General features: G+C 39.3%; 1 protein-coding gene across 2 annotated transcripts in view; it reads left to right on the top strand.

Moving 5' to 3' along the window:
- TENM1 (teneurin transmembrane protein 1) overlaps positions 1-23,717 on the top strand; it is a 238,049-nt gene that overhangs the window by 131,063 nt on the left and 83,269 nt on the right. For both annotated transcript variants that reach the window (XM_071569594.1, XM_071569595.1), the window contains 4 exons: positions 6,368-6,553; positions 7,617-7,640; positions 9,941-10,087; positions 20,416-20,632. In XM_071569594.1, coding sequence (XP_071425695.1) covers positions 6,368-6,553; positions 7,617-7,640; positions 9,941-10,087; positions 20,416-20,632 — 574 coding nt within the window. The remainder of the gene's footprint in view (positions 1-6,367; positions 6,554-7,616; positions 7,641-9,940; positions 10,088-20,415; positions 20,633-23,717) is intronic.

Genomic DNA, 23,717 nt, shown 5'->3' with positions numbered 1-23,717 from the left:
ATATTTGTCTGTGAAAATAGTCTGATAGTGGTATGGATTGCCTAGTCCTGTCGTAGGTTCTCTGTTGCTGGGAGCTTGGAAGGGATGCCAGGTATGATTTGATTTAATTTAAAACAAGAATAGGTGATCCTCTGAAGTCCTTTGCAGCTCTATTCTCTATGAATTTGTGTTAAAATAGGTCAGTCATTTGCTGATGATCTATCATCTTGATTTATTTTTGATTGAACTAAATGTCACATAAAGTTCTATAGCATGTTCCCATCATGTGTTCCTTGGTGGTGTGAAGAATAGAGAACAGGTGGGGAATGCACCACTGCTGCCTCTGGAACCTGACTTCTGTTTGCAAAAGGGAACATGTTCAAAAAAGCTGGCAGCTGACAGAGAAAGACTTCAACATTAATGTTTTGAAGACACTTCCAAGTCCCTTTGATTTCCATCTCAGGCTTGAAGAGCAGATGTCACTGAACACTGGCATAACCCATGAAGTACTTCTGCATTGCCTCTAAAAACCCTGTCCTTGGCTTGAAGGAACCTTAAAGATTACCCACTTCCAAAGCCCAGTTTCCCCCATGACAGGCAGGGACATCTTCCATGAGACCAGGTTGCTCCAAGCACTGTCCAACCTGAGCTCAGGCAGTTCCAGGGATGGTTTATTGGCTGAGCTGTGGTTGGCTAAGAATGTAAAAAATCGCACACCTAAGATAGGGTGACAGTGCTGCAGAAGCCAAAATTAGATGTAGTTATAATATCCAGGTTGCCAAATAAGTTTATGTAAAAGTTTGTGAAAATAATGTAAGCTTTACCACAAAAATAACATCTCTTCTAGAACAGATATGTAAAACTTGATATCTGCATTAAACCTCTACAGTGCATTCTTAGGTAACCCCCTCTAAGGGGAAAAAATTCCCATTAGGTTTTACAGAAAAAAAATAGCTCAAGTGCTTTTGAAGCTCTAAAACTTTACATTTTTGAACTTTTTCATGTGTAAAAAAATTATATTAATAAAGTCAGTTACCGAAAATTAAAGCTAGAACTGAGTTGTCTCCAGGACACAGCAGGAAGGTAATTTAAAGAACTCAGGAACATTGTTGAAATTATCATACAAGCTTATTAAATGCAATGTATATTTGAATTGGAAAAAAACTTTCTTTATTAGGTCTAGATAGGTGATTTTTTTTTGCTGCCTCTAGCAGTTAAGCTTATGGGTGAAAGTCAGGGTAGATTAATTTCTAATCTTTATGGAAAACTACTTATTAAAAAATGGATAGCAAAATTATTAATGTGATACTCAAAGTTTAGACTGTATGTAGAGCAAGACTCACCACTGAAGAAAAGTATAATGAGTGTTTCATAGTATTTGGCCACTTTTGTTTACATATAGTTTTCTATTCTTAGCATGATTTCCTAAGAGTTATTTCTGAAACATGTTGAATTAACATTAAAATCTTCCCTTATCATTACAAATTATAAAATATTTAGCTTTAATTTCCCTTTTCATATCACATAAGTAAGAACTTATTATAAAACACATTTGAAAGAACTCATTGTTGACTTAGGTAATTAAATGAAGAGTGTGGAGTGAATTTTTAATGCTTTTTAGATGAGCTCAGGAATGATCAACTACTTGTCTCCTTCTCAAGAATATGTACAAATAATGCTTCACAGCTCACATTTGCCTTCTTCCAAGAAATTAGTGAGCATTCAGAATTAAGAACATGTTAGTAAAAATTCTAGACTGATTTGAATACTTTTTAAGTCTCATGTTCATTAATTGGTGTAAGTCTAAGGACTCTGAATTTCAGATTTGATGAGAACTGTGTTTGAGGAGAGTCTGGGAGGAGCTGCTGGGGTCGGTTGAGGCCACCCCCGGCACTGCCAGCGCAGCACTGCAGTGAGTCTGCATGGCTGAGCTTGTTTCAGAAAGAAAATTAACTCTCCAGCCCTTCATTAGAGAGCCTTGTTTTGATTTCAGAGTGTGCAAAAACTGATGCAGAGCCATGAATTGCTGTGAATTAGGGTGACTATTTGTTTCGTGGGAGTCATGAAAATTCACAGCTATGGAAAGCTGGTCTCTTACCCACTCACCAGCCTCCAACCCACCTTGCTCCACAAGGCCTAGAGCTCAGGCAGGCAAGCTGGGCAGGTGTATATCCCACTAAACCAGGACAAAGAGGAGTGGGAGAGAAGAGATGGATTTATGTAAGCCTAGAAGTCCAAACACCAACACAGCTGAGGAACTTGAGGAATTGTGAATGTGGCACTGTACATTGTGAGAATGATTGACAATTAATGGAAAAGCATAACTAAAGACTTGTGATGTAATATCCCTAAGTCAACGAATCCAAACTGTACCTGTCACCTGCTTCCCTTGTTGCCTTACATAAGTCACCTCCCCCTTGCTCTTGTCCTTTGCAGTCAGATGATGGCACAGCTTGCAGCTCCTCAGCAGGACAGTCCTGGGCCAGGCTGTGATCTGCATCTCCTCCCTTGCCCTGCCTGTGTTGCTTCTTTGATCCCTCCTTTAGCTGATTTAGCTCAGCAAGCTGTCAGGTATTAACCGAGTAAAATAAACTGAGTAATTATCTGAGAGTTTAATGATCTGAATCAGCTCACCAGTTTCAGATGCTAAGCTCCAGGCAGGGATCACAGAGCCAGGAGATGGGTGGAGAGGAGGAGTAGAATCGCTGTTTCAATCAGAGGAGACATTTTTAGCTGTCTCAGCTGCTGCACTGACCCACAGCTCAAAGCCCTTTACCTTCTGTACTGGCCTGGCTGCACTTGGGGGTGCTTCTATGTCCTGTAGGACCAACTGGTTTGGAAGGAGGAAGATGGTCCAGTGAGCTGAACAGTTGCATTATGTCTGACTTGCTGTCCAACTTCACTGCTGTCTGAATTTTTACTGTATCAGCTTTATTTGAAGCTATATGCCTATTTAAAGTTATTGCATAATTTCCCACTGCAGTTGGTCCTTGTCCATTCACTGAATATCCCACTTTGGCTGCTTTGCTGCAGAAGCCCCATATCCCAGTGCAAAAACAAATGCTAATGTGGCTCACTGCTATGCTGATGTTTCTGTGCTTGTTTATCTACAGGAGGAGCTAAGAAATAGTTGTGCATTTAAAAACAGGACAACCTGAACTAATAATGCTTTTTTTGATCTTAGTTGTTTGAATTAGTTGTGGATTAAAGCTCCGTGTTCTACCACAGCATTAATAGGATGATGTTAAGCTTGATTTCCCTTGCTTTGCAAGAGAAGTCTGTGGAGAATCTTGGATTTGCATGGCAGAAGAATACTTTATCATGGTAAACAGCATTTCTGAAGCCTTATAGGAGATCACCAAAAGAACTGGAAGTCTCAAAGTTGTCCTCAGTGACAAACTACAGGACGATGAGGGGAGCTGAGAAAAGTGTCTGGTCCATACTAAGAAACCAGGTTTCATTTCATCTGGTTTGAATTGCATTAAAGAACACTTAGATTCAGTATCTGGGTAGGGAAATGTGTTATGAGAGGGAAAGGCAAGAGCTAGGTAAGTTCATTTCAGTATTCCTGTGCTCGAACAGGTTTTGATTGACATTTTATTGCAACACTTTTTACTGGTACTGGTCTCTGGCTGCTGTGCCCTGACTTGCTGTCATAAATGAGGTGTGAAAACTGAGTAACTGGGCACAGGACAACTAAGCTAACATTTCCTGCCATACAAAGCCAGTTTGAGGTCCAGAATTTGTTTGCTATATTGTCTTTCCAAGAGAGCATGTTTGGATAGATGAAGCTGCTGTATTCCATAAAGGAAAATTTGTTTGCCTGTGTATGATATTATGTGGGAAAACAAACCACAAAATAAAGAGGCCTTATGAGTGAAGACTTTATATGGACTGACCTAGGATATATTTTAATGAGACAGAAAATCTTGTATCTTCATGAAAAGTTAGGAGCTTAAATAGGGTTTGGACATTTTATTCTTTGTGTGAAACGTGGGGAAAACACTGAAAAACTTTCAAACATTTTAAGGTCAGTTTAATTTTGTGGTTTTGAAAGGGGAACATGTGCAACTTCTATCTATGTCCCTATGGTAGGGATGTGCCCCCATTGCCTTCAGCTCTGTGCTGTTATTTCCTCTGTTTGTTTGGAACTTGAGTTTGTCTTGATTTCATTCTGTAGGGTAGACAGACAGGTGGGGCGGCCATGTGTGCCATGGGTGGGAATGTGCTCAGGGTGCTCCACAGCTGGTTCTTAGGTCTATTTACAGACAGAGAAGTGGTAGGAGCTGCTGACAGGATCAGAAGCTCTTTGTGTCACTTTGTTTCTCTATTCAGCTATTGTCACTTCTGTATAATGATGCCCATGATCTTTGCTGAAGTTTTGGGATAGGGAGAACTAAACCAGGCCCACAACTGCAAAAAATTGTGTAGCAGACACTCAATACAGGAGGGTCAAAACACCCATCAGCTCCACTTACCTCTGCATATTGTAAGCTACAGAATATTTCTTTATGTGCTCTTAACAATCTTTGCTGCTTAAAATATCAAAAGCAATAATTGTAATGAACTAGAGGGAGGTCAGGAGAGATCAAAGGCATCCCTCTAGCAGCCTAAATGCTTGAAGTAGCAGGTAATTTCTAGGTTTAATTCTCAGGATTTAGCCCATGCCCCAAGCTGTAAAGATAGGTTAAAATAATACTGGTGGTCCTCTGCCAGTCTGGCCTGGGGATTCCTTTGTGATCTCGTGGGATCAGTTTACTTACTTCATAGGAGCAAGTACTGGGACAACTTCAGTACCAATGGAATAACAGAGCAAGTTCCCCATAGTCCTCTACGTGATCTCCCAGGTTTCCAAGGAACAGACAAGTAGCAAAACAAAAATGCCAATACAAATTATGTAGCAAGGGGGAAGCAATCCTTCCCAGGACTGCAGACAGGCAGTCCAAGGCATGAAGTATTACATTAATACATGATCAGCAGGCAGCAATCAAGACTTTCTAAGGGATAATGCCCCAGACTCAGCACAGTTTTTCATTTGAATACAACAGAGAAGTCTCTTTCCTTGTCTTACATACTCTTTTCCAGGAATATATTTGAATCATATTATCAGATAATTATTTTTATCTCTTACTCCAGTATAATGCAAGTCCCTGTCTGAATAGTACATTTAATTGTTTTTTATGTAGCTGATTTTGACTTCCTTGTGTTAAAATTATTGGATAAGATTTCAATTTAAACTTTAAAAACTTTTCCTGATATATGTGACAGCATTTGTCACTGCAAGTGTTTTTAAGAATGTTTATATACAATAGTTCCAAGATCTAAATGATCATTGTTTAAAATCTGTCAAGGGAAAAATCTTGCCACAACTAAATATGTAGCACTGACATTTGAAATCAGAGCAGACACGAGTATTTGGCTTACACTTGAAGTGCTATCAGCTGCTTTCCAAGAGGAAGAAGTAGGAGACATTTCTGTAGCAGGTTAATTGCAGGATAACAAGCAAATTCTGTCTCTTTACACTAATTATTCTAAATAAATTCAAACTACTTGGAGCCTTTCTATAATGAAGCCATTCTTTTCACAGAACAACTTTAGTCTAAGAGGAAGTAGAATTGCCATTGGCATATGGTGACGTATTGAAACAATTCAGGACTTCCATTCCACTTCATGATCAGGGCTGTTCTACAGTGCCTAGGTAGAGAAATTCTTCCAAGGGCAATGATGGAGGTACTCCTGTCTTGAAACAGCTTTCCTGGTTTCCTAGCAGTTGACTCACAGAAGTCAGGTAGGGAAAAAAAAGTTTGAATCCTTGAAAGCCATTTTAGAACTAGGGAGATCCAAATGGCCTATAAATCATGTAATGTATATTGCCATCAGAGAAGGGTACTTGTCCTGTCTCTTGTTCTCTGTTACTTTCCTGGTGGCTCTCTATACTGTAAGTGAAGGTCACTTTTTCATCACTACAGATACCTGAATATCTCAAAGACTGGTTTGCTGATGTGTATTTTATGTGCCACTTTATCGTTTAATTAGGCTCACTTGCAGTTATTTGAATTTTTAAGAGATTTCAGGATTGAGGCTTAGCAGAAATCAGTCAAAAGATATGGACTTTTGTGTGTCATTGTTTGTCTGTTTTAGACCTCTTACTCTACTGTCTGCAAAGTGATAAGTTGCAGTCCCTACCCCAAACAAATAAGTGACCTGGGATGTAGCTGCTAAAGAAGGAGGCAGCCAGATTGTGTAAGGGCTGTACTGGGTGTTGAAGTCCCATATTTGATCCCAATGATGAGTGATACTAGTACAGAAGGGATTTAGTCTTGATGCAGGGTCAGTTTGCAGTAAGCAACTCGTGTTTCACCAGGTGTATTTTTGTTCTCCTTTGCAGAGCTGTGTACCCTGGACTGTGGCAGCCACGGTGTGTGTTCCAGAGGGATATGCCAGTGCGAAGAGGGCTGGGTAGGACCAACCTGTGAAGAGCGAACGTGCCACTCACACTGCGCCGAGCACGGGCAGTGCAAGGATGGGAAGTGCGAGTGCAGTCCTGGCTGGGAAGGGGACCACTGTACCATTGGTAAGCGGGTTTTGTACCCCAAGAAATAAAATGCATAAAGTCTTACCCAGTTCTACACAGATCTGCCATAGCCAGCATTCTGATTGAAGTCATTGTGGAAAAACAGAGACCCAGAATCCAGCCAGGTGTGAAAAGGTGCCTCTAGCACTCTGCTTGTCCCACAGAATAGCAGCTTGGGGGGAAAAAACAAACACAACTGAAAGATATCTCAGTCCTAACATATCTTTGGGTTGTGTTCATATGTGAACATTGAAGTCAGAAAGAAATGTTTAAGGAATAGAAGGTGTGAGGGGACAAAGTTATTATTTAGCTGAAGTAATTCTTGCATTAAATCTCTTGCCTTTCTGTCTGAGGATTTACATGTTTTACTTACTACTAACAGTGTTTTTCCTAGAGCTGGCTTCTAACACTATTCCTAAGAAGGTAAAGCTTTCAGATCTTTTTAGAAATCATTGGTATACCATACAAATGTAATAGTTATATTTTTAATCAAATACAACATGTTTTTGAAAGTCTAATAGTGTTTCTCCCTACAATGTCCCAAAGCAAGATTAGTCATAAGCATTTTAATTGTTTAGAAGTATCTAATTCTCAGAGATAAGCAGCATAGGCTCTCACCTTTGTTTCTTGAAAAAATCTAGAATGTTTTATCTTTATCTTGATTGTTCTACGATAACTCATTCCCTGGCTCTAGAATTTACTTAATCAGATTTGCTAAATCAAGAACTGGGTTCGTGAAGGAGGAACAGCCCAATTTTCTAAAGATTGCTTAGAGCAAATCCGGAGAAGGAGGAAAATACTTAAAAAGATAAATAGACCTGCTCTTCACATTGCAGGCAGTGCCAGGTGTGGCCCCAGCCCCTCTGCATGCTTGTCATCAAATGGAGAATGATCACAAACTCAATGTGTTTTGGTCACAGCAGCAGAAGTAGAGCTGCCTGCAGGAAGAGGGAGACATTTTATATCTGTCCCACAGGTGACAAGGCACAAGCAAATGGTATCTGTATTTTCATTTCGGTACAGAAGTTCAACCCATCTCAGTTTTGTTCTTTTCTTTTTTAAGCTCACTACTTAGATGCTGTTCAAGGTAAGTTTTTCGTATCAGCATTGCAAAAGAAATAATGAAAATATACACAATTGGGAATGGAGTGTTTTGTGTTACCCCTTTTGTCTGAGCTTCTGTACTGCTAAATTCCCAGAATAGATAACACATTTGTTTATGGAGATAAATAGATAGATATATATATACACACACACAGAGACAGAAATTTACAGCAGAAAATGCAGTTTTTAACAAATTATATGCTCAACTCATTTGCAAAATTGTAGCGATGTAAGCATGTTTTCATGTGGCCATCTGATGTGCTGTGTTAGGCAAATCCATTTTTTGCTCTTGCTTACCGTCCCAAAGTAATACCAAAGCTCAGACTTGCTCAAAAAGCTTGTGTTGATACTGTCTCCCATGAGAACAAAAATTCCTTTTTTTTTTTATTTATTCTTGAACTAAGTTTCTTTTGATAGGGAAGTATTCTTCTTTTTTTAAAGCTGTCTGTGCCAGATGTGATCTAGTTCTCTTCAAATCATTTGATACAAGAGTTAAATTTGATGTTGCTTTGTCTCTGGTGCTGTTCATTTGATTCCCATGCCTTGCCGCAGGTCCTGCCTATTCCTGTCAGCAAAGTGCCTTGCCCAGGTCTGAGAGCAGCCCCTGAGCCTGAGCCACGCCGTGCAGAGCAGTGGTGCACAATGCCCCTGCCCAAAAAGCTGCCAGCTGAAATACCAAAGTAACCATCCTTACTGCAGAAACACCCGAGTGCTTATCTTGTATTTCTTATTTTATTTCTTCAGAATTAGATAATAATAAAAGCATGTAGGCATTCATTTGATTACATTTATAGACTTAGAGAATAGCCACACACAGCAGCGAAATATAATCATGGACAAGAAATTAATTAACTCAGCAGGACAGTGATTCAAAGTGGAAAAACATCCCCATTACCCAGAATAGTTCTCACATCCTGCCCTTTCACCCAACTTCCCGAAAGAGGCAAATAATTGGCTTTTATAGTATGTTAGGTGGTTGCCAATTTCATGCTGGTTTAGAGTAGCATCTTCTAGAATTCCATTTTAAGAAAATGGTGCCATCCATCTCCAGCTCTTCTGAGGGTCAGACTCTCGAATTCCCTTGTTTGCACAAGTGATTGATAAACTGTGCTGAGGGTGAGAAGGACAGAGATTGTGTGTCTCATATAAAGTAGCCATGAAATGTGCTGCATGTGGGGCTGTAAATCACACCCTGACAGACCAGACTCTGATTGGCTTCTCCAAAGTCCATTTGGAACATTTTGGGACAGTCAAATACACATGTAGACTGAGGCTTCTTCCTCAAAAAAAAATTCTCCTTGATAACATGTACATGTTGATGTTCAGTATCAGGTGCAGAAGGGCTTTCAGATCCTGTATGTCCACGCTGGCAAAAAGGAAGGAGCCCTCTTAGAAATTATGCCACTTGCACTGTCAAGTTTATTGCCAAGCTGTATCCATTGTCCTTTGGCTCCATGTGTGACATGGAGAGCATCAGACAAATGTCTGAGCTGGCACTACACTAAGCAAGCAGATGGACATGAGTGTACACGTCCAAGAGACTGTTCCTCTCTCACTCTTACAGGCAAGAAATGTAGCTGTGAATGTCCAAATTACTATTGGTTCAGGGCTTGCAAGTATATAATCCAGAGGGTGCTGCAGTCCTTGTTCCAGTTTTGATCTAGAATCAGCACCACCAAAGGGAACATGTTGGTCATATTTGATTCAGCTATAACGGCAGAAAGTGGAATGGAACATTGGAAGGCAATGCTCCCTCAATTGCCTTCTGTGGAAAGAGTAGTGTTGTAGCATAAATCAAATTGGCTTTTTCTCAGTCAGATGAGTATTTATGAACACAATAAAAAGGTCACCTCCACTCCCTGCAGTGTGTAGGATTGTGTCCACGAATGCCAGTTTGTCATTTAGGGGATATTGTCCATGTGTATCTTTGATATAAATCTTGATTATGTATATGATTTCCTTTGTGAACTACAGCTTATTTTTCAATAAGTAGAGAAAGAGATGGACACAGCAGACTTTAGGACTTTATAACTTATCACTTTACTCACTTTTTACCTGCACACAAAATATTACACACTAAAAAAATCCTCATTCCTCACTGAAAAATTACTTTTGGACAAGCAAAGGGAAGGACTAGGCCAAAAACATAAATGGCTTTCATCGGCTGTGATCATTTGAAGGCAGCAAGTATAGTACTAGAAAGAGGGATGTTAATAAATAATTGCAGGAGGAGAATAAAATTCCTTCATGAAGGCTTCTGTTTTTCCTTTTTTCTTTTTTTAGATGGCTGCCCAGGTCTCTGTTATGGAAATGGAAGGTGCACACTTGATCAGAATGGGTGGCACTGTGTTTGTCAAGTGGGCTGGAGTGGCTCAGGATGTAACATTGTCATGGAAATGGTGTGTGGAGATAACCTGGACAATGATGGAGGTATGATACATAATTCATGTGTCTCTGTTTATTTGTCACATCCTTGACTGCCATTTGAATCTACAGTTCTGATGTACGTTTTTCTTTTTATCACAAAATGTCAATATTTGTCTATTTGCTCAAGACAGATGTTCCACTGACTTCATCTGAAGCAGCACAGTGACCCTCATGCTAGATGCTAATCAAGACAGAAAGTATCTTTGTGCCATATCTACCATCCCAGTACTTGATTTTTTCTTATAAAAAGCAAAACAAGACAAATATATAACAAGTAGTTTCTTCTATCTCCTTTCCACTCTTCCTCATAACTGTCACCTCTTTCAGAAAAGTCAACCAATAGCTACCCAAATAAAAATACTCTGTGCCTGTCAAAATGCATCCAGCGCTTAGTCTTATAATAATATTAATTTAATATATTTGCAAGCACAAAGCATACATTTAGAGTTTCTTTTTTAACATTAGTCTCTTAATATTTCTACAGAGACACAACACAGTTCTTGCAATTATCTGGACCTACTTTTGAAGAACTGTTGAGGAAGCTAGTGTAGAAAGGAGGCAGAAATAATTTTGGAGAGTACCACCAACAGAACCCTGTACTAATATAATAATGTACTCTTCTATATCAGTTGAACCAGGGCATTCAGCACTAGGTGCTGCTTACCTCAGATCTCTGCAGTCTTGATTCATTCTAAGGCTGTGTAACCTTGAGGTTTGCTGGGGAAAACATAGTTCTTTCATAAGTTGCTCTCCATCTCCTTTCCAGTAGTTCATTCTAATATGCTAGCTGGAGCTTGGGTTTTTTCAGAAAACACATCCAACACAGTTACATTTTTTTCCTTAACTTGTACATTGAGGGACATTGAAATACATATTATCTAATTGTGTCGCACTTAAAAACCTTATCAGTGTCCTAGGTGAGATCTCATACTTGACTGTAGGGGCAAACCTTGGTTTAATGATTGTCTGGGGTTTTTTCTAGGTCATTGATAAATTAAGCTTGACATGGTTCCAAGAACTGAGGTCACTATGGGACCTCAATAGAAACATTCTGACTCAGTGATGAATCCTCATTTACAGATATATTTTGAGACCTTCTGATTTTGTATCCTGTGGCCTCTAAGACACTGCTGTCCTTTGGCAAAGGTTTCCTTGTTTCTGAACCCTATTCAAAATTGCCTTATTCCTCTCTTTTCCTTCCTTTTCCACCTTATTTCCAAGAGGTCCAACAACCATCTCTCTGCCCAGTGTCTCTGCCCTCCTCCACTGGTGTGTATCCCTTCCACACAAGGTCCCACAGCTGGCATCGCTGCCCCCCTGTGCTTTCCCATCTGTCGATGCTCTCCCCTGCTGTCCAGGCCACTGACTCACTCTTAAATCTGTCCACTAAAACCCTGTTTAGCCTGTAATGTATATAAAGCATTTTCTGATACACTCTGTGAACTGGCTCTGTATAAACTGCCCTGTATTGTGATTTTGGGTGCTTTATATTCTGCAATAACAGTGAGTTATTGGAAGAGTTGGCAGTTTTAACTCTAAATCTCCTTGAATTTGTCAGTTTAAGGCAGACGCTGAACATCATTTCACTGCAGGTTTTAAAAGCAATTTTCTTTTTCCTTTTTAATGGCAACATAACATGGAGTAGGACAGCTCTGTTGACATTACAATTAGAGATAAGTGCAGAAAGAAATATTTAATTAATCTGACTACTACAGATGGGCTAAATGTAATTAAGTTTCCTTCACAATCAATTTTGTATAAGAAAACAAAATTATATCTCCATATTATAACCACTTCTCTTTACATATATAGGAAGTTCATAGGACCTGATTTGGCATAACTATAAATTAGAAAAATTCCTCTAAATTCATTGGATGTATACCAGTGTTAGATTAATATGAAATCAAAAGCTGATTTCTAGTGTTTTAGGGTTTGTAACCCAACACAACAGTAAAAACAGAAATTAGGAAGGAGACATGACATTACCTGTTAAGTCCTGTTTGCTGGGAGGTTGAGCCTTAGACTATGAGAATATTATGGTGGCATAATGAGTTTGCATCCATCAAGCTACATAACTGGATTAGGTTCATAAAGATAGAAGCTATTAGCATTTTTCCTGCAGTTGTGATGAGTTAAGAGTATGCATTCAGTTGAGTTGCAGAAACACTGCTGACAGGTAGTAACTTCCTAAGCTATTAGGATGTGATCATAGTCAGTGATTCACAGCCCCAGAGATCATGCCCTAGACATAACTTAGTGCTCTTGTACATTCCAAATCCTGGCAAAGGTCTTAATCATTCCGGTTGTGTTTAAATTGAACATTTATCTCTCAGTCCTCAGGACTCCTATTGTGTTTGAAGTTTGTTTGGAGGAAGCCACCACAAAAAAAAAAAAAGTTGTAGTAAATTTGAACTATTATTATTTGAAACAAACTCTAATTTTGGGACTTAGAGTGATAATTTTGTGTACTTTTCAGTTGATTTATTATAGGTTACTTTCAGAGACTAAAAACCAGATCTTTTTAAAACTACATTCAAATACATGGTAGAAGAAAACAGGTTAGTCTCAACTGTAACAATTAAATAGTAATTTATTTGGTGTGAGGAAGTGTTAGTGTTGTTCTTTGGTCTGTATTAAGAGCACAAAAGCTTTGGGAAGGGGGAAATCTTGAATTAATTTTTGAAGGACTGATATACTAGTGTAGTTAAAAGCCACAGTCATATTCACAGACATCCTGGTCCTGCAGCCACTGAAGCACCAAGTTCCCATCAGTGCAGTTACTTGTGGTACAATCAAACACGTGTGGAACTACTCTCCTGAGTAGGAGAGCACAATTTCTTTCAGAGCCCCATTAGGATTTGCTGCACTTGTCCCCTGGCTGTACCATAACTGCCTTTCCAATTCCAGCTCATAACTCTCTGTTAGCTTTTTCCTACTCACAGACTTAAGGGCATGTTTACCTGTTCAAATATCACTACAAATATCATTGAAAAGGTCTTAGCATTATAACAGATGCACGACGGCATGGTTTGCACTTGCTCTTGTGGAGTGCATCTGCAGTCTGTTAGCAGTGTGATGTCCATTAAAAAATGCCAAGAAGTCAAGCAGATGTCCTTTGCAGTGGGGCCTTTTCCTCACCGTGGCTTCCCTCAGCATCACATTATTCCGCATTTCTTATTCTCCTTCTCTTTCTGTGACAACTGACATGATTTCACCTTACAAGATGACCATTCATCTCATCTAAGCAGGTAATTTTCTCTTGCTCTGCCATTGATTTAGCCTCATTGGAAGCCTCAGTATCTATAGAAGATAGTTTGGAAGCACTGAGGAGCTTTGTGCTTATGGCAAGTGCCTGTGTCCTGTGTGCAGGAGGCTGCCACAACATGGGGACACACAGGGCACCAAGCACCCACGCACAGGTCACCCCTCATTCTGCCAAGCTACAATTTTCCTGTTCTTGGACATGTATTTGCCCTGCTGCTGCACATACAGGTCTTTGTCCTAAGCTGAAAGTTGCAGTCTGTCACTCCCATTAATTACTTTGATACAGATCTCTCTTTGAAATTTGCCTGCATCTCTTTTTATTGTTTTTCTTTCATGAATCAATCTTGCCTGTTTGTTTTTAAGGAAAATACTATTTACTACAAGCTTTGAATTTTCTTCCAAATATCCCTTCAGTCACTTCAGACAGTTATTGTAGCTTTCTCCAAGCTTTTCCAAGCACAAGGAAATATATGACTCAGCATAGCCTTGGGTTGATAACCAGTGCTGCTCAAATATTGATGTATTTCTGACCCATCCATTGGCATTTTAATAACACATCCATCACACAGATATTGAGTCCATATATAAGTAATATGCTATTATTGCACAATATAAATAATACTGATGGGAATGGTTTTCATTGTTGCCGAGCAGTGAGGACTCCCCAGGGATACTTAGAGGTTCTGCAAACCCTGATGTATTTGTATTGTCCTGTGTGTGGAAGGCCCAACACTACAGGATAAAACACTTGGAGCTGGACAAAACACTTGCAGCCTTCCCACAGGCACGCTGTTGGGTTTCCTTATACAAACACTGGTGTTCCCAGTTAACAGCCTCACTGGCTGTTGCCTGCCATGTATTATGGCTAAACCTGGGCTGTTTGAATTAGTGCATATAAATAAGCATTAGAGACTCACGATCGTTACTGCTGCTTAGTTTCTTCTGAAGTTACTCTTTGATTTCATTTGCTGGGATTCCTGGCAACCCTAATTAGACTGAACTGAGCCTGTGGTGAAACAAGTCACCACAGGCAATGTTTAATGTGTATTTGAAATCTCTAAAAGAAAGCAAGTACATGTGAGTAGAAGACACCTGTGGATTTTTTTTTCACAAACAACACTAATATTGAACAACTGATCATGTGAGTGTAGTGAAAAGTGCAAATCCTTCAAATGTTGAGAGTCAGAGTGTTTAGTTTTTTAGGTTGTAGTGAAAAGGAGTTCAGAGAAAAATATCTGCTTACTGCAAAATGGAATTTAAATCCCATTTTTTTACTTTCAGTGAAAATGTTCTGGGCATAGAACTCCCAGCTGAGTCACTGGGACAAGTATAGAGGGAGCAGGAGTGCACAGACACACACACACCTTTGGGTTGCTCTGCAGCAGTGAACATGAAAGTCATTGGTATTCACAGATTTGTAGAGTATCCTGAGTTGGAAGGGACCCACAAGATCATCAAAGTGCAACTCTTGTCCCTGCACAGGATAGCCCCAAAAACTGCACCATGTGCCTGAAATTGTTGTCAAACATTTCTGAACTCTGTCAGTCTTGGTGCTGTGATCACTTCCCTGGGGAGCCTGTTCCCTTACCCAACCACCTCTGGGTGAAGAGTTTTTTCCTGATATCCAATCTAACCCTCCCCTGACAGCTTCAGGCCAATCCCTTGGGTCCTGTCACTGGTCACCACAGAGCCTCGTGAGGAAGCTGTAGACTGTGATGAGGTCTCCCCTCAGTCTCCTCTTCTCCAGGCTGAACAAGACTAGTGACCTCAGATGCTCCTTGTACGGCTTCCCCTCTGGGCCCTTATCATCCTCATAGCTCTCCATTGGATATTTTATAATATCTTTATATCTTCTTACATTGTGGCACCCAAAAGTAAGTACAGTGTGTTGCTTAGAGATGGATTTGATTCTCATGTCACTGAGGAAATATGTTACTGCTCTGTGTGTTTGTGAGCATGTCTGGAGACATATACATTCATGCACTATATAAGCATCTACACCACTTCTTGTATTCTGGGTTTGACATTGCCATCAAACCTATTAGTTTACATTAACCTCGTAGTTAACTTCAATAGTATCTTCTCCATGTCTGACAGAATCTTGAAAATGTGAGAACTCTGCTCCTTTAATGAACTTTTAAGTTGAAGAATAGCAGTTTCAAGTTTTATTGCTAACTATTTACGCTTGCTTGCCAGAATCTAATGAGAGTGGATGGTTTATTAAAATAACTAACATCAACAACATGGGCGGTAGAGTCTGATTGAGTTTGTCATTTTCGTAGCCAGTTAATAAAGTGTCTCAGTTGTTTCATAGAAAAGAAGCTGCTGTGAAAGTTATTGCATGCTGCACTGGTGAGCTGGGGAAGCCACCACTGCTGGAATTAGACCCACTTTGTTCTTTGCTTCCCTTACCAGTGTCCCCAAGCAGTGCTTTTTGCTGTCCTTGGGTGTTCCTGAAATTGTATCTAGACAGTTTGTACTAATTGTGAACACAGATCTATTTTCCCTTTTTTGTAGTCATGAATTGCAAGTAATTCAAGGCTAGATGAGGGTAGGTGAGAAGAACAGTCATGCTGGATTTCAAAAGTAGATGTCATAAAGCTGTTTGTATTAGGCACAAAATATGTGACTTGTTCTGTGTTCTTGAAATTAATTTATAGTTGACAAAATGCCCTTTTCAACTATTGTTTTATTTTATTTTAGTGAGCATTTAACATCGATATCATGCAGTGCATGGAAAGCTCAAATACAAAACATGAAATGCACTCACTGTGCAGCAGTTGCCCAAAGTTGGGAAGTGCAGGGATATATTGCTGGAAAGAAACCAGTGGAAGGGTGGGTCCATACCACAGCTCCATTGCCAGTTACTCTGGCAGCTGCAGGGGATCATCCCTGTAGGAGATTGCTGCATGTTTACACAGAGAATGTGCTCTACCAAGCACAACCTGAGCCTTCCATGACTGCAGTAGAAACACAGCTGAGGAGGTCATTTCATAACAATTGTGAGATTCTTTCCATCACATGCAATAAGAGAAATATATGAAAATGTATAAGCAAGAAAATATTTTTTTCATAGAAAACACTGTGTGGTTCCATTGAAAGAAACTCCTGATACAATAAATAATAATGTCATTCCTTATAGAAAGCTTCCTGGAAAAATCTATTCCTCAGCAAAGAAATAGGAAAATCTTGTCCTAATTCTGTGATCTATTGCAATGCAAATAGGAGGGGTATGACTTGAAAACAGAGCCACTTGTTTTGGCATGCTCTGCCTTCTCTTTGAGATTGTTTAAATTATTTAAGAGTGCCATGAAGTGCTTTTTATCCTCAGGTCGATCTTTGTGAATTCTATTTTAGCAGTAATATTAAAAATATTATAATTGTGTAATTCACTTACAAAACAAAAAATCCCAGTTCATCATTATGCCTTGCATACAAAACAAGGTACCTGGAAGATGTGAAACCATAATCCCAGACTCATCAAAATGTGAATCACTTTATTATATAATTATATAATCACTATATTATATCATATAGTACACCTTCAAGGTGCCTGACTGGGCTTTATGTAAAATAAATTAAACAGTGCTAATAGCAAAGTGGAATAATTTTACTCCTCTGTAATACATCTTAGTCTGCACCTATGCTGTGATGCTCTTTGGGGCAATTGACAGTAAAAACTTCCGAGTACAGGCTCCCCTGCTGTATGAATTACAGTTCTTGCTGTTTGTAGTAGTTTGTTCATACTCCTGATTGTTGTCGCCTGAGACTTAAAAGACACCCTGCTGGTTTAGTAACACGGTGAGCTTTTTAATAGTTGCTTTCTGATATGAAAATTTAACTAAAATTGACCATTGGTTGAGAACTGGCTAATATTTCTAGCATTTTAGGTGAATGAATTGGATTATATAGTTTATAAACAAGATTTATTTGTTTCTTCTGGGTTATTCTCCTGGACTAAAAATCTCATTTCAAATAGAATGGGCTTGTTGAGACTGTTGTCCTCACATGCACTTACTAATATGATTTGCATTATCACAAACTGCTTCCATATGTGGCTTGTGATTCTGTACCTGTTTGTTTTACCTGGCTCATTTTATTGGGTGTCATACTGAATTGAAGGAGTTTCTTTTGGGATTTAAGTTTGGATTTTTAATTTTTTTTTCTTTTGAATTGTCTAACTTAAAACCAAAGTCTCAAAGGAGCCTAAAGTGGAACAATGATTTTATTTTGTCTTGATAGTTCCCTGTTTGCCCAAAAATAGATGCCTTATTCTTTTACTTTAGCACAAAATGTGAAAATTATTTTCCAGTTTTATCCAAGTTTGATTTCCCTTCTAAATTTTCTGTGATTGTTTGGAAAAAAACTAGAAGTTTCATTATTCAGACAATTCTGGTTAACAGTTCCAAAGTACATACACACAGTGTCCTGAGCCAAATATGTGGTCTTAAGAGTCCATAGAGGAGCTATTGCTTCTGGACCTCCTGCCTCACTGCCCATGGAGCACCTTCTCTGAGCCTAGCATCTCTCTTCTTTCACTCTGCATGGCTGAGGGGAGATTGAAATAAATTGTCATCTGATCAATAAAAATATTTTTTAAAAAATACAACATGAGAGAAAAGCCATGAATGACAGTCTGTAACCTTAAAGACTGATCATTTGCATTAATGTTGATATTTTCAGTAGCAATTTCTTCCTTTAATGATTTTGTAGACTTTGCTCCCAAGGCCATAAGCTGGTCCTGCCTAATCCAGCAAATATATTCATGGTGCTATAAGGACACAAACCATTCTCACAATGGGTTGTTCAGATATCCTTCTGGGACTTCACACACTGCTAATGGGAAACCCACCCTCTTGTATCCTTGGGAGCCTGGAGAGGCAAATGAATCCAGGTGCAAGTAATTCAAACCAAAATAACTCCATTAGCAGAACCTGGAAGAGTTTATAAGGCAGTCACTTTGTTGACAAGTAAACTGCAAAGAAAAGATGAAAATTGAGTCTGACTGGAAGATGGAAAACTGCTCTCCTGTACTTGGTGTCTTTTTATGTACAGCCTGAACATGCTGTGTTTGTAGTCGGGCAAGCTCTTGACTGAAGCAGAGAAAAATGAGACCTCTATTAGAAAAAGCAAGGTAGCTAATTGTTATTTTTATAGCTATTTCTTTCCTAAGCAAATCTTCGTATTCTATTTCTGTGGCCTTTCCCTTTTATTTCTTACCTAAATGAGAGAATTGGGTCAACTCAGTTCCCACATCTAATGGCTTGTTGACAAGGAAAAAATTAATCAGAAGAGCTACTGTGGAATAAATGACTCCAAAATAGCTTCCCTATGGATACTGTTATAAGTGCTCTTTTTTTTCTGATTAGCACACATTCTGCCAGACCAATGTTTGTCAAGTTTCTCAACTAGACAGCAGTCAGCTTGCAGAAATTGGTGCCTTCCAGAAAGTCCCTCGACTCCTTGAACAAGACTTGTCATTGCCATAACCCTTCCACTGGCAGAGCCCAGCCCTGTATGGCCTGACCACATCACCACTTGATGCTTTTCAGTTCACTTACTAAGAATAAAGTAAATTTCATTCCATAGACAAAAAAAGAGGAAACAATAAGAGGTTTTTTTCATTGCAGCTCCAAGCCTGTTCTTCAAGTTTCAACCCAAAAGACTCTTGTTTTTGTTTCACAATGCCCTGAAATCCGCTCTGGTTCATGTTGTGAACTCCTCCATCCGCTTCCCATGTGCTTTTGTTTAGACTGCAGGCCCTGTATTTTTTCAGCTTGCTGATTTCGTAGTGGATTTCAATTGCTTTCTAGGCTTTCCTGAATATAAAGTGACTGCTACACTCAAAGCCAATAAACTCAGTGCTGCCCTGTGAAGTTCTTCCACTCCTGGCAAATCCCTGTTTTCTCCAGGATTTGGGGAATATGGAAAGAACTTAAAGCATGCACTGATCTGTAGCCATGCCAGCTTTGCTGGGTCCAAGGGTCCTAGATTGTTGTTAGCTATCTACAGTTGCCCTTGGCTCATTATCTCAAAAACTAGCCTGCTCTATCTGATTTCCCAGCTGCAGTAGGATAGATTTGTTAATATTTTTTGCTTAGCCAAGTGATTACCTTGCTCAAGGTCAGGCAAGGATTTTCAGATGCCAGAAAAGCCCGTTTCATTATACTTGTTTGTTCTGTACAAGGGCTTTTGCTTTCTTTTCAAAGTGAATATTTTATGCTGCTCTTTACTGAGTATTCACACAGTGCCGTGTGCTCTATTGAGAAAGGAACAGAGTTGGCTGAGGGTTGGTCTCGCACCCATTAAAGTCAATGACAAAATTCCAGCAGCTCCCCTGCTAGCGCAGTTTGCCTGGAGGAGATACAGTTTGATAGACTTCAAAGTGTTGGTATGAACAGAGCATAGAAAGTCAAAGCATGAAGTGAAAATATCTGACAGTATGTTGATCCTATAGCATTCCAATTTTAACACAAGGGAAATCCATACAGTGATATGATGACTCCACATTTATTTAGACCAACCTTGTTAAAAGTACAAAGAGATGTCTTTGTTGAAGGATACGACACCTTCATCTCGCTTTATATGCATTAGTGTGCTTGTCAATCCAAGCAAGTTAGCAGCTGCTAAGTCATAAAACGGATGTTAAAGAACATGGTTGGACATTTTACCGTCTCTTATTAAATCTGTTTCTGATTGAGTATGTAATTCAGGCAATTTGGACATCTAAGCTGATGATAGAAGCAATTAAATGCCAATAGCCCAATTTTAAGTTTTATTTAGGTGCTTAATTTAGATGCACTTCAGTGCCTTAATTTTCATCATAAGCTTTGGACATTTAAGGACATGAATTTCACCCCCAAATGTTGCTGCAAATTTATCCATGAAGAAACTTAGGTTTCTGAAATGGACTAAGCATGTACTTTAGTGCTTTATTGAATTTGACTGTGTCATAATCAGCATGTCTTTCCATTTATCGCATCCCTCCTGTGCTCTCTGGAAGTAAATGTGGTGCTTTATTCTCAGAACCACTCAATTTCCTGAACTTTCCATTCTCTCTGTTTTAGATGGCTTGACAGACTGCGTAGACCCTGACTGTTGTCAGCAAAACAATTGTTATGCAAGTCCTCTCTGCCAGGGGTCTCCTGATCCCCTTGACCTCATTCAGCACAGCCAACCACCTTTCTCTCAACATCCTCCAAGGCTCTTCTACGATCGAATCAGATTCCTTATTGGAAAGGAAAGCACTCATGTAATCCCAGGAGATGTCTCATTTGAGAGCAGGTGAGTTTTCTCTCAGATGGAAGACTTTTTTCTGAATATTGAGAACTGCAATTAAATTATTTAACCAGGAAAAAATGATGATGCCTGGATAGGTGAGAATTCTTCACTGGTGCTCATAAAATACTTAAAAGGATAACAAACATGAAAGTCCCAACAGCTGAGGATCTTGGTTTTCAGATTATCCTCGCTACCCTTCTAGTGCATGAAAGTGTCGCGGCAACAGATTCTACTGCTCTTATGAACAAGGTTCTAACTGTAGTGAAAGGCAAGCAGGGGCAAGTTCAGCCCTACACACTGTGCACACATTTATGGCAGGATGCAGAAGCACAAGCTGGATTCATGTATGCTGTATTCAGTCACTTTTCTGCCCAATAGAACTCGGTTGGTAATTACAGTGTAATAAATTTAACACATACCACTTACATATAATCCAGCCACCAAATTAAAAAACTTTTTTTGTTTTGCTATATGTTGATAGGCCAGTGTGGAGTTTACCATTTTGTGCTGTGGGTTTCTCTCCAGCTGTCATGCAAAGAGTAGTGTGATCTCTGAGTGTTCACGAGATTGGCTTTGTCCTTTTAACAGGAAAAGACTGTGTAATAGGAAAGAGGCACTTACTTGCTCAGAAAACCTGGTAACACGTATTTTCTTGAACATTTGAAATATAGAGGCACATAAGTTTTTATGCTGTAGTTCACCTGGGAAGCTATAACTTACATGCTGACAAAGAGATCCACAAATCATCCACATCACCTGACTATTACCCTGTCAACTAGGCCTGTGCATTAGATAAACCATGTTCCAGTAATAAGGACATAAGAATTTTTTTTTATTTTCACAGTACATAGCACTTAGGTTACAACCTCGACACAATTCTATAGCTGCACACAAATTCAGTGCACTTTCTCTTTGTAACATTAATTTTTAATAAAGTAAATTTGTAAACAGAGTCTTTATTGATCTGAAATACCTAAACATTTAATCACTATTAATAATGTAACAGGATGTTATAAATATGTAGAACAATAGGGCATGAAGATGAACTCTGTGAGAAGGACCCACCTGCCACCGGTGAGACTCTCAGAGTCTGTGCTTACAAACGGTGCCACTGCACCTGGGCCAAGGTCCTTGGCTGGCTCTGTGTGCAAAGCAAAAGTCTTTAAAGACAAAAGTCATCAGTGAAAAGATTTTCCTCATCAAAATGCCTCACAGTGAGGAGTTTTCAGAGAAGAGGTGGGCACTTGAGTTGCCTGTACAGTGTTCTGTGACACTGCAAATGTTAGCAGCCAGATTGCACATAATCCCATCAACGTGCTTTTATAGATATAAGGAATTGATCTTTTAAAGCTATCATTGATGGGATTTAACTTGGATTTAAAAGCTTTTTCTGAGTATTTCATTTCTTTACCCTGAGACCTGCCATGCCTTTGAAAAATGACGAGTGGTGAAGTTCCATATGGGCACAGCAGTGGCTTGTTTCTTCCTGCCACTGAGGAGCATGGCTTGTACTTTTGTTGGTGCATTGCTCACATCCCAGATATCATTTCCTTCCACTGTAGAGAAATTCCTAGTTAGTTTGGTGAGAGTACTACTGGGATTCAGATGAGGGTGGCGCTATCTTTGGAATCAGGACAGTGCCTGGAGACTTGCACTGTGACATGTCTCCTGGGGCTTGTCAACAGTAATCTGCACTCTACTGGGCACCCCGAGGGGTCCCTTAGTCCACACTTTGCTTGATCCTCAAGTCTTCCAGGCTGTTGAAAAATTGTTCATCCATAAGTCAAATATTATTAAAAACTGCCAGAATTTTCCTCAAAGATGAGAGATAAGCAGGGTCTCTGAAGGAGGCAGTAGCTGAACGGTGCTGCCTCTGTTCAGAAATCTTCCTGACATTGCCAATCTGACTGTCATCTTGTGTCTGTTCTTCTCCTGGGAATTAAGATTACTGAAAAAAAATACAGAAAGACAACGGCTGCTACAGTAGAAAACTTCAGAAATCTGTGATCCAGCCTATCTGGTAGAGACCAAAGAATGCATGGGGGGTTTTAATCTCCTTTGGGCTATTGCTGAAAAGGTTGTGTCCAGGCACATGATATTAACTCATGGCTGCCTGCAATGACACTGATTTTATAGCATCGGTGGTTCAATGTGAAATGTTGGAAAGATTGGATATAATAATGCCATGCATTTCTTTCAGAGCACTGGCATCCATTCCCACTGGTGTGTCAATTCTGCAAAGCCTTAGCTGTTGTTTTTTTTTTTTAGTATTATTATTGTTATTATTATTTTCCTTTACAAGAAATCTGAGAGACCATTAGGAGGATTAAGGGAGAAATATCTATCCACTGTTTTCAGTCCTCTGATTCAAATGACATTGTGCAATGTTTTACTGTGACACAGGTCAGTGGAGCTCTGGTATGGGCATGAATCTCACTGTAGACAAAGTCTAAGTGATGTTGATTAGATTTGGGAAAGCTATCAAAAATGGTGAAAATTATCTCTGTCATTCAGACTTAAAGTGTTTGGTCTCTGTTATATCCTGGCATTTTCAAAATGATCTGAAATACTAAAACTAGTTGTTCTGACAGCTGCTGAGACATCTATCCTTTTGCATTTGCTTCTTGGACTTTAGCTTAGCTCTAGTTTTTAAACATTTGGCTTCTACAATGCAGTCAGGCTGTTACATTGAGCTGTGGCTAAATACTACACCAAAAATAATGTTAAGGAGCTAAATATTTGCAAAACATACTTTACTTTTTATTATGTCAAAGCTATGTCATTTGCACTGGGTTTTTACAAACTCCCACTTATCTGTGATGTGCTGAAAGGCAGATTAGAGACATTCTGAATAAATGGAAATGTACTAGCTTACATCAGGAATGGTTTTGACCTACTACATGTAGCAGAGTGTAGCAGATTATAATGTTTTTGTCAACTTCTGTTCTCAGAAATGTTTTTAGCTTGTTTCTTTACTCAGTTTTTTTTAATGCATGCTGCTGGCAAGCTATTTGACTTGCTGCAAATTGCCTGCAAAAAAGGGTCCACTGTATGGTTCTGAATTAATTACCCTTCAAAGCCTGCTTAC

The sequence above is a fragment of the Pithys albifrons genome, chromosome 14 (genome assembly GCF_047495875.1).
Source record: "Pithys albifrons albifrons isolate INPA30051 chromosome 14, PitAlb_v1, whole genome shotgun sequence".
Taxonomy (NCBI): domain Eukaryota; kingdom Metazoa; phylum Chordata; class Aves; order Passeriformes; family Thamnophilidae; genus Pithys; species Pithys albifrons.
This window is presented reverse-complemented; position numbering and strand designations above follow the sequence as displayed.